General features: G+C 37.2%; 1 protein-coding gene across 2 annotated transcripts; it reads right to left on the bottom strand.

Annotated features, from left to right (window-relative positions):
• Positions 1-1,918: 1,918 nt before the first annotated feature.
• Positions 1,919-9,236, bottom strand: LOC110030996 (putative UDP-rhamnose:rhamnosyltransferase 1). Of its 2 annotated transcripts, none has more exons than XM_020734008.1 (2): positions 7,699-9,236; positions 1,919-2,138 (listed from the first exon to the last, which is right to left on the bottom strand). In XM_020734008.1, the coding sequence occupies exon 1, from the start codon at positions 9,067-9,069 to the stop codon at positions 7,714-7,716; it is 1,356 nt and encodes a 451-aa protein (XP_020589667.1). In that variant the 5' UTR covers positions 9,070-9,236; the 3' UTR covers positions 1,919-2,138; positions 7,699-7,713. The 2 variants fall into 2 exon arrangements, with proteins under 2 accessions (XP_020589667.1, XP_020589668.1); XM_020734009.1 differs by lacking the exon at positions 1,919-2,138 and adding an exon at positions 4,563-5,042.
• Between the last annotated feature and the right edge of the window lie 2,821 nt (positions 9,237-12,057).

Consider the following 12,057-nt stretch of genomic DNA (forward strand, 5'->3'; position numbering starts at 1 on the left):
CCCCAAAATAACTCTGAAATAATATCCACAGTTCCACTTCAATAACTCTGAAATAACCTCCATGATGCGGCACATGTGGCGGCATATTATTGAGGTGCACACATAGAGCTACGTCCTGAGCCCGGACAGAAAAATATTTTCTTTTTAAGGAAATATATGTTTTGTGAAGGAAAATTAGCTGGTGATGTGAGCAAGGAGTATGTGTTTTATATTATCAATGTGTGCAAAAACATGCGAATTAGTTTGTGTGGTGGGTAGTAGCTAAAATTGTGCTCATATAATTATATTATGTTGCCATGATGAATGGAGACATACATTAGTGTGTGGGTATAATACGTGAATACATGAGCACATGTTGTTGTGATGAGAGGAGATGCGTAATTGACAAGAATATACATGCTAGTGTCCATGACCTAAGAATGTGCCTAAAATGCCATGTGGTGCATGGATGTGTTGATGGATAAATGATGTGCGCAACTGTGCATGCATGGCCCACTAATGTGCACATATGTATGTGCATGATCAAGAGATTTGCAGTAGTAAAAGTTGAGAGCAAAAAGTTATGCAAGCATGTGCTTGTGGAAGCCTAAGTGAGTGTGTACATGAAGCTAATAAGCATGCATGTGCAAATAATTTCCTAGGCTGCATGAGTGTTTAATATGTGAGTGGACTTAGAAACCAGCCTCTTAGAAGGTGTAGAGGCCATATACATGCGTGATTGACACCTATATCACTGTAAATTAGATCAAAATTTTGGCATTGTTATCGGGGATCGAACCCGAGTCACCGCGTGATAGGCGAGAATACTTGCCACTATATTATAACGACCTGTTGTCGTTGTAGTATAGTGGTGAGTATTCACGTCTGTCACTCGAGTGACTTGAGTTTGATCCCCACAATTGTGCTAAAAAATTGATCAAATCTGAAGTGATGCAGGTTTCAATGACGTAAGTATATGTGTCGATCAAGTACTACGCACATTAGATAGATTAGGAATATGAAAAATCTTTAGAAAATTCATCAGTTCAAATTAGACATAAGAATCAGTAAATTTGAAATTACCCTTTTCGACAGTTAACTCATTATTAGTGGGATTGGCATACAGACTCATAATATGTATACTATTTAATTGAAATATATACTTGCATGATTGACACTTATATCACTGCAAATTAGATCAAAAATTTGGCACAATTTTCGGGGATCGAACTCGAGTCAGGAGAGAATACTCACCACTATATTATAATGATCTGTTGTCGTTGTAGCATAGTGGTGAGTATTTCCGTCCGTCACACGAGTGACTTGAGTTTGATCCCCACAACTGTGCTAAAAATTTGATCCAGTCTGATGTAATACAGGTGTCAATGATGTATCGATCAAGTATTATGCATATTGCAAGTCAGTGTATTGATCTCATAGAGAATGATTTAACTTTCAGAAATGATAATTTCTTGTTTATTAATTTGTTCATCTAGTTTGAGATGATGAATTTTTTGAATATTTTATATGTTTCTAATCGGGGCAAAGATTAATCCAACTATATTTTTTTGGGTTGTATAATTGAGTTTTATGCTTCTTCAAAATGAATCATATGATTCATCGGTATCCTTCCAATGAATCTTTCTTATTAAATTTGACAATTAGAGACAATTACTTCTTACTCTATTCCTAGACATAAGAATCATCAGAGCTTTATATTTTGTTAAGTTTGCTTAACTTTACAAAGTCTCTCATGAATCCTCGAGTCGCTCACGTAATTACAGTATCCTAATGACAATATTTTTATTTCACTAAGTTATTGAGTGTTAATTTATTTATCTTTTTATCATATGATCAATAGACTTGTAACACATGAATTTTTAACTTTTCAAGTGGCCAATTTAAAGTAAATTAAGTTTAGAAAGTTAACATACCAACATGTAGTAAATCATTAAATTGTCTTAAGAAAATATCATGGATTGAAAATGAATCATTACATTACCAAATAAAAAAGCATAACAACTTAAACATAAGAGAATTCATAGGTAGAAACATAAGGTTTACAAAAGTAAAGGAAATATAGAACCAGATTGAAAGTTTCTCGCTCCATGCCAGGTCTCCTTCTACAAAGTGTTCTTGACCTTGAAATCCTTTTGATTCTTTCAATACAAAGTAATAACCAACATGCTCATTAACAAACTCACCAAGGGGCTGTTTGGTTTGATGTAAAATAGGTGTAAAGTGAAATAAATACAAAAATTTTAACTTTGGTTATCATTAAGCTTAACGAAAAGTTAAAACACCACATAATTTATATTTCCCAAAATAGTTAAAGAGCTTTGTATTAAAAATACGGTCGGTATTGGGCGCAAAATCAAAAACCGAGGGAACTTGTTTGGTTCTTTGTAAAGTAAATACAAATAAATTACTTATTATATTTATTTAATAACTTGTTCTAAAATACATGAGAATTATTACGTTGACGTGTCATCAATTAATTTTTATCACGAAGCGTGAACTTTGATATATTTTTGATAAATAATCTTTCAAATTCAATGTTTAAATAGACAAAATAATGATCTCAACAAGATGAGTGCAATGCTATCAAAGGTGATCCAGTCTAATTCAAGCGAAACCCAGATCAAGCCATAATTTGGTCCAATTGGTACATGCAACTCTCATTACCATGTATTTTCGATGCCCCCATTAGTTCGGAGCTTGTGTTTCAAACAAATAAAGATCAGAACTTGTGCTCCTGGAATGGTATGATATCAGGCTTTGCACAGAACAAGAATGGCAGTAAAGTTTTTGAAGACTTAAAGCAAAAAGTGGAACACATCTTCTAATTCATAGAAAAGGTGGCATGTATATAAAAATTGAAGTTTAGGGGTTAGATATGTGAGTATATAAGAATTGATTGGTATATATGTAAAAAAAAAAGGTACCACCTAATTAATTTGGGAACAGTTGGACTTTATAGCTGTTATTGCCATTTGTTAGTCAATAACATATCTTGGAATGTAATTTTATTAGAAATGTTTTGTAATACTTGTCATTTCTGGATAAATCAAATGTTAGATAGATTACCAGAACATTCTTAATTTTGTTTTTTAGGCGGATATTCAAAATACCACTAAATTCTAGTCGTACCAAAAGACTAGGATAAAACCACTTTTACCAGTCCTTACGGTACATTTACTTTTAGGAGTCTTCTATATTTTCGAATCTTATTTCTAGAGGGATTGAAGTGTTCATGTATGATTTTTTAGTATTTAACACTTCCTTTGATATATATACCTTAAACATCTTACTAAAGTTTTATAAAGATGTGAAATAGACTTATATTGTGCTGAACTAGAAAAAATATCATTTGATGTTCACTAAAGATATAGTTTGAGGACATGTGCTTTCTGAGAGAATGATGGAGATAGATCACACAAAGATTCAGGTTATAGAAACTTTATCCCCACCTAGAGCATGTGGTGTTATCTAGACTTCTAGGCTTTCTCACTTAGTGAGTACGTGAGTTTTACTTTGTATTGAAAGAATTAAGAGGGATTCAAGGGGAAGAACACTTTGTAGAAGAGGAAGAGTTAGCTTTGAGTGAGAAAAGTTTCAATTTGGGTTATATGTTTCCTTTATTTCTATAAATCTTATTTTTTCTATCATTTAATTTTGTAATGTTTGCCGGAGATGGAGGGAGACGCGGATCGATTGCCGGAGATAGAGGGAGACGCGGATCGATTGCCGGAGATGGAGGGAGACGCGGATCGCTGTGCGGGATCTGAGAGGAGTCGATGTTGCCGCTTGCTGCGAAATTAGGGCACAGGAGAGAGGACAGTTTGTCTTTCGACACTATTAAACTCGGATCGCAGGATCCTACCCGCGATTCGCGTCTAATAGTAAAATGAAAAATGAGTTTTGTAAAATGCTCCTGAAATGTGACATCCAAACAGAAGGTGGCAATTTGAAAATGCCACCGCTGCAAATAATCTATCCCAAACGCAGCCTTAGATAACAAAAAAATATGGTTATATTAGCCTTTAGTCGATTTAGGAACATAAAAAAACTTTCAAAAAATTCATTTTAAATTAGACATTGAAGTTGATAAATTGGAAACTAATCTCTTTGAAAGTTAATTCATTTTCTGCGGGGATCGATACACAAACTCATAGTTCATAAACTATTTGATCGACACGTATAATTGCTTGATTAACCAACAATGATGTTAAAAACTTGATCCACTTTACATTGATGCTCATGTCAATCACACAAATTAAAAATTGCCCCTTTTGAAAGTTAATTCCTTCTCAAGAATTTTTAACTTTTCTAGTGGTTAATTTGAATGCAAATTTAGTTTAGAAAATTAGCATACCAACATTTACTAGATCATTGAATGGTCTTAGAGAAATCTCATGGATTTAACATTAATCATAAAATTACCAAATCAAAGAAGCATGAAAACTTAGTTCCTAAACATTTTAAAAGAAAACATAAGAGGATTCATTGATAGAAAAATAAAATTTACAGAAGTAAAGGAAAGATAGAAATTGTATCGAAACTCTTCTCGCTCCAATCAAACTCTCCTTCTATAAAGTGTTGTTCTCCATGAATCCCTCTCAATTCCCTCAATATGAAGTCAAACTCGCACACTCATATACACTCACTAAGAGAGAACCTAAAAGTCTATATAATATTGCATGCCTCTAAACCTATCGAAATTCTCCTCTTTTAAGCTTCTCCTTGCTCAAACTGTCTTGAAATCGTGAGAACCGTCAAAAGGCAATGTCAGAAACCTATGCGCCAAGGAGAGGAGCAAAGTGTCCAAGTGGGGTGCCTAGGCGCCTGAGCTTGGGGTTGGGTTCTACTTCATCTGTCTTCTACGTGTGAAAAAGAGATGGATGGGGTGCCTAAGTGCCTGGGCGTGGAGCTGAATTTCTGCCTCCTCTATTTTTCTAGTTGATTAGTGATCATCTTGAGCACCTGGGCTCTTGCTAGGTCACTGAGGCACTTAAACATCTTCAGCCAAATTGATCATTGCTCCAAATGTTGTTATTCATCACCTATAAAATATTTATGAAACAAAATTGCCTAAAACATTATTAAATAAAACCTTAAATAAGTCTCATTTTGACATTATTAGTGGAGTATATAAATATTTTCTTCAGGATTGAGATATATACTTATCATCATAAATCATCACAAAATGAAAATTTTATTACAGAAAACTAACTTAAAAAATCATCACATTATAAAGTGTTCTCCATGAATCCCTCTCAATTCTCTCAATACGAACTAAAACTCGCACACTCATACACACACTCACTAAGAGAGAAAACCTAAGAGTCTAGTTAATATTGCATGCCTCTAAACCTATCGAAATCCTCCTGTTGTAAGCTTCTTCTTGCTCAAACAGTCTCGAAATCGTGAGAACCGTCAAAAGGCAGTGTCACGCACCTATGCGCCAAGGGGAGGAGCACAGTGTCCAAGTTTGGGTGCCTAGGCGCCTAAGCTTGGAATTGGGTTTCTACTTCATCTGCCTTCTATGCGTGAAAGAGAGATGGATGGGGTGCCTAGGTGCCTGGGCGTGGAGCTGAATTTTTGCCTCCTCTATTTTTCTAGTCGATTAGTGATCATCTTTAGCAGCTGAGCTCTTGCTAGGGTGCTGAGGCACTTAAACTTCTTTAGCCAAATTGCTCGTTGCTCCAAATGTTGCTATTCATCATGTATTAAATATTTATGAAACAAAATTGACCTAAAAATTATTAAATAAAATCTAAAATATCATAAAAGTCTCATTTTGGCATTATTAGTGGAGTATCAGGATTAAGGTAAGACACTCCCAATATACTTATTATCATAGATCATCACAAACTGAAAATTTTATTACATAAAACTAACTTAAAACATCATAAAAAATTAATTCAGCTTCATATCAGAAAATTTAAAAATTGATACATCATCCATTACGAAACTTGAGGCATGACGCGAATCCCGAGGTAACCTTTTGAGCAAGAAACATTCAAACGTCAATTAGGAGTCATCCAGAGCTCTGATTTCGGTAAACTTATAGTCACACTGACCGGCTCGATGAAACGGACGCAATGATATAAAAACTAGTCCAATCCGAGTGAGATCAAACTCGGATCAAATCATTAAACCACTTTTGGAAGATTTTTTGAGGCATTTGAAAGGTCAAACGGATGTCGAATCTAACGAGTTCATAGTCGAATAGCGTCTCGACAAGACGAATCTAACGAGCCCAAGATTGCCCAATTCCGACATCTTTAAGGCACTCAAATGTCCATCAAACTTCATTCGATCAAGGGAAGCTCTCCAGGTCGTCCGATCAAAATGGTTCATATTTCTGCATTAATTGCACCAAAAATACTATCAAATCATTAAACACTTCTCATCAACTTGAGGCTTTGAGAAGGAGTTCAAGTTCAACATCATCTCTGTCATCGTCGATCGCCGGCGACCCCCACCGCCCGCCCACAACCACCCCCGACCGTCATCAACTGTCATCGACCACCGTAGGCCACCGTAAACCGCCGTCGACCACCAGCGACCGTCGTCGACCACCGTCGACCGTCATCAACTGTCATCGACTATCGCTAACCAAACTCCGTTAGTTGAAATTGTACCTTGGAAAATTTAGTAACCATTTCCCGTCTGTGGGACAATGGGTCTCTGTAATCATCAATTTATAGTGGATTTTTATAACTGGGTCAGATCCCGTGGTTTTTTCCCTTTACGGGTTTTCCACGTAAAAATTTCTGGTGTCATCACAGTTTGATTCATTTACATCTAAGTGTGTGTTGAATCCTCATGCAATGTTAAGACGATAATCCGTCACTCTACCGCCGTAGATTTTCTAACACGCATCAAAAATAAATCATGACACTCCCAATATATTGATAAAAAATAATTTCTTAAAAGATTTATTTATACATTACATTAGAAAATTATCAATGAGTTGAAATCTAAAATATCGACTACATCATGTTGATTTTTCATCAGCACTTTCTCCATTCACCTTCTCCACCTTCATAACATATTTTATCTTCTTCCTATTCAATATTCTAAACATTTTTTTTTTATTTTCACCTACTATTTGTTTAACCCTAAACCATATAAATTTTCAATTTTTTTCCCACTGTAACACATGATAAATGATAAAACCTAGTCGTAACATTCATTTCAAACCAAGTCCTGCGTTTTCCGCTGAAATTTCACAGCTTTTTCTAGGGTCCAATGTTTCCAGCCATATGTCGCAATGCAAATGATATCCCAATGTAAATCTATGTCGAGATGTCAGCCGTATTATTGTTGTAGCCGACGTCACGTAGTGGGATTAAGGCTTTGTTGTTGTTGCTTGGCTTCTTAGTGCCATGTACAATTTAGTTGTTCCTTCCCATGTTCATCATACTTAATACACTTTATAGAGTATTAATTTAGAATTTTCCTTCAATGTATATATATATATATATCACTTGTATTAGACATGTAAAAATATATGAATTTGATGTTATATTTTTAAATGGCATGGTAAAAAAAATATTTTTTTTATGCATAAACTTTAAGAATTAAGATAAAATAACATAAATAAAATACTAGACATATAAATTCCAAAAAAAAAATCATTAATTTGCATGCAAATTTCCTTGAACAATTTCACAACCTATTAATTCTAGAAAAATAAAATCAAGCACATACCTTGGACAATAACTGTCATACAATCAAACCAGTTGTGCTACCATCTTCCCTGTTTTCCCGTAGCTTCTTCACAACCTCAACGATATATTCCTCCTGCAGCTCCTCGCTCCCGAAAACCTCCTTCCCCTTCCTCACCTTCTTCCTCAGCTCCTCTCCTTCCTCCTCCACCATTACCATCCTCAACTTCCTCCAAATCTCCTCTCCAGAAAAGGAACCATCTTCATCATCCCTCACCACCTCCACCCCATAACCACTCTCCACCAAATGCCTCGCGTTCAGTCCTTGTTCGAACATCATCGGCAAAACCACCATCGCTACCCCAGCCGCCATCCCTTCCACAACGGAGTTCCACCCACCGTGCGTCAGAAACCCGCCGATCGCCGGATGAGCAAGCAATCGGGCCTGCGGAACCCAATCTCTCCACACCAGCCCTCTCCCGGCCGTCCTGTCCTCAAATCCCTGCGGCGGGGAACCCAATCGCAGAGCCCAGAAGAACGGCAGTCCACTCTGCTCTAACCCTAATCCGATCTCATCAATCTGCTCTCTCGTAAGCCTCGCCTCGGATCCGAAAGCAGCGTAGATGACGGAAGAATCCTCTTGCGCGTCAAGCCATTGGTGTATTCTCATCCATGTCTCGCTCTCCTCCTCGTCAGAAGATGGAGGGAGGAAACCCACCGGGGTATATCTGCCCCCGAGCAGATCTAGCCATTTGTTCTCGAACTCCTTGCACGTTCTGATGAGCATCAATTGTTTGATCTGTGGTTGGGATTCCGTTCGATCGGGTTTTCTGCGAAGCATGGAGTGGATCTGGCGAGCTTCGAATGGTCGGAAGGCGACGGTGGTGGGGAACGGGATGCCATCAGGTATTTTTGTGAGCTTCTCCGGTGAGTTGCAGTCGAGGCAATGGCTGAAAAAGGAGAGGACGGCGGCGTTGAAGAGGGAAAAGAAAGCGGAGTTGATGTTGAATCGGGAGGCTAGGGTTGGAGCCCATGTTGTGGCGGCGAAGTCGTAGATGATCCAGTTTGGTTTGGGGCGAGAGGGATCGGAGAGGAAGGCGATGAGGTGGTGTTCGAAGGCGGCGTAGGCTTGATTGAGGAGAGGCCTGGCGGCCTCGGAGTGGAGATCGACTGTGTTTTCGATGGTGGAGGGGAGGTTGTCGATGGCAGGGAGAGAACAGGGGATGAAGGTGAGGAAGGGGGTTAGGGTTTGGGGGATGGAAGGGAGGCGGAGGATGTTGGAGGGGGTGGTGAAGAAGGAGATTTGGAGGTTTTTAAGGGCGAGGCGTTTGGAGAGCTCGAAGAAAGGGAGGAGATGACCCATGGCGAGCCAGGGGAGCATCACGATGTGAAGCTTCCTGGTTTCTTCTTCCATGGCGGGAGGTGTAAGTGATTCTGTTACTTCTGATAAGGGTTTGGAGATGGAAGAAGGAGGAGGAAGGAGTTAAAAGATGCCGCCTTTGAGTTGGCGCGTAGGAAAGCTTCCCTAGTGATGGAACTGCGCGGGTTAACGGTCCGTCGCCGGCGTTGACTTTGAGTGATTGAATAAATTGTATGTCCCAACAAAAAATGAATTTTAGAGCAACGCCTAACATTAAATTAATAGAAAGAATAATTACAAAATAATAAAATAAAAAAAATAGAACGAAATATAAATAGATGCATCAAAACATTTAGGAGACTATGGGACTTCCTCGAGGTGATAGAAAAATAAAAAATAGGACGAAATATAAATAGATACATCAAAACATTTGGGAGATTATGGGACTTCGTCGAGGTGATAGAAAAATATCAAAGCAATCACGGAAGTATGTGATGGAGAAGCTTATAGCACACGAGGAAGAGAGAAAGAGAGAGATATTGGGGAAAAAGGAGTGCACTGAGGAACATTGAAATGAGGAAATTTTGCAACATTAATTTATGAAATGATCTTCTATTTATAGACAAAAGAGTACAATAATTGAAGTTAAATTAATGTCTATATTTTAATAGGGCATGTAAAAGTTATTCTAGAGATTGTACTCCTGTTGGCCCAAGGCCTAGTTTTTTGGCTTAGTCTACTGGGTCAACGAGGTAAAGCGAACGGTGCTGCTGGTGGGCCAGATGGATAGGGAACATCAGTTGGTGGACTCTTGAGGTACGGGCGGACGACTGGATTTCTAAAAATAGTCGGCAGGGCTGATTTGGTCAGTTGTGAATGCTGCCAAGAAGGTCAAGGCCCTACTGAGATCCTTGAAGGCATACGGGGACATGATCATAGGGGACGTTGTTGGTGCACCAATACTTGGACTCCGATATTCGTAACAAGGTTTTGTGGCTGAAGGAGTTCGATGATATGACCAACAACTGTGGGGGGGCCTACGACTCTCAAGAGGCAAAGCAGGAGACTATCTGAGTGTGCGGGTTGTCTGCCCACAGGTAGCTGCTGCTCTTCGACCACCAAAGTCATGGGTTCTCGGTGGAGCCGACACAAAAGGTACGAAGTTAGTTTTCATTTCATTTCTAAAACTGTTTTGTTATTTATCATTTCTAACGGAGAGTTGTTCCTAACCAATCAAAAGATTTTCTTGTTAGGTGTTGAGATTTATGGTGTTCGTTGGGAAGGCTCCCCCAAGACACTTAGTTTTTTTCGGTTCAGCTGGAAGGAAGTGGAAGCATCTCCGGTCGGAGCGGGAGAAGCCAAGCCGCTCGGCGCCCCCTACCTCGACGCCAATTTAAGAGTAGTTAATGTAAATATAATATACATGTTTTCTTTGAAAACCATCTTTGAATCCTTTGACATGAAGTTTTTTGATAAATATAATTTTAAAACTTTAATGCATGTTTAGATTTAATTGATTATTTTCATAAAAATATTTCTTTTTTTTTCTTAGAAATTTTCAATTCTTATCCTTTAGAGCACATTTAAAATTAATTGATTTTTTTATATATATATAAAAAAAACTTTCTTTATTTGTTAGAAATTTTCAAATATTTTCCTTTCTAGATGTGTAAATTCTCATGAATTGAACCTGAAAGTTAAAAGTGGTCTTACCCTTGGCCCAAAAACTTGCAAACTCTAATTACATTATTTAGAAATCACACCTTTTTGTGGATCTTCAACATAACATTCATGGCCTTTTCATAAAACAACACAAACACGAGAATTTGCATGATATATAGATAAGCATATCAAACCACAATTTGCATGATTTTTGGATAAATACATTTAACCACAACTTGCATGATTTTTGGATAAATATATCAAACCGCAACTTGCACGATTTTTCGAGAAATATATTAAACCACAACCTGCATTATTTTTGAAGAAATATGATAGCACACAACTTGCACGTTTGTTTTTTTATAAGCACATTAGTGCGTGCATGCGTACGCATGAAGTTTTGCATAAGAGATTAAACACTTTCACATAAACATATTTTCACAAGATGTTGGAAAGAATATCAACACATATGCATGGAATCTTCTATAACACCACATAATCATGAAGTTTCTCCATTATCCACTTCAACATGAAATTTTTTATAAGGCGCGTCAATATGGGATTTTTCACAAGTCACATAAACATGAAATTTTCTATAGTGAACATAAACATTAGGTTTTCCATAAGGCACATAAACATGGAATTTTCATGAGTCATATAAATATGAAAATTTCCATAAGGCATATAAACATGAGACTTTCCATGAGGCACATAAATATGAAATTTTTCGTAAGTCATAAAAAAGAAAATTTCCACGAGTCATATAAATTTGAAATTTCCCATGATACATATAAATGTGAGACTTTCCATAAGACACATAAACATAATATATTTCATAAGAAACATAAAAATGAAGTTTAGGGTTTAGGGTTATAAGTTTGAAGGGATATAAACTTGAAAGTTTCCATCTGTCATATAAACACAAGGTTTTCCATAAGGATTTGCATGCCAAATGAAAGCAAACTTAAGGAAGTGATTCTTATGTATTTAACATTTGTTTTGATTATGTGTGAATAGCATACACATGTAAATAATACATGAATTACTAAGCACTTCAAGTAAACCAAACATAGGCTAAACATATGATTAATCAAACCAAAATAAGGGATGGGGTTGAAGTGATTTTCAGCCAAGCTAAGAACAAGGAGAAGATGAGTTAGTGTTAGGCTTTCGGCCATGGTGAAATAAAGGAAGAAGAGAGAGAGCAATGGAGTAGAGAACAAATGAAGGAAAAGAGGAGAAGCGGTCGGATCCTTTGCTTCCTCATCTTGAAGTGGTTTTCATCTTTTTAACAGTAAAGAGATGAAAATTGGAGTAAGAACATTTGAATTGTTGAAGGGAGGGAACACTACCCTGCCTCACTGGCATAATTATGAAACT

The sequence above is a fragment of the Phalaenopsis equestris genome, unplaced genomic scaffold, assembly GCF_001263595.1.
Source record: "Phalaenopsis equestris unplaced genomic scaffold, ASM126359v1 Scaffold000761, whole genome shotgun sequence".
NCBI classification, from domain to species: domain Eukaryota; kingdom Viridiplantae; phylum Streptophyta; class Magnoliopsida; order Asparagales; family Orchidaceae; genus Phalaenopsis; species Phalaenopsis equestris.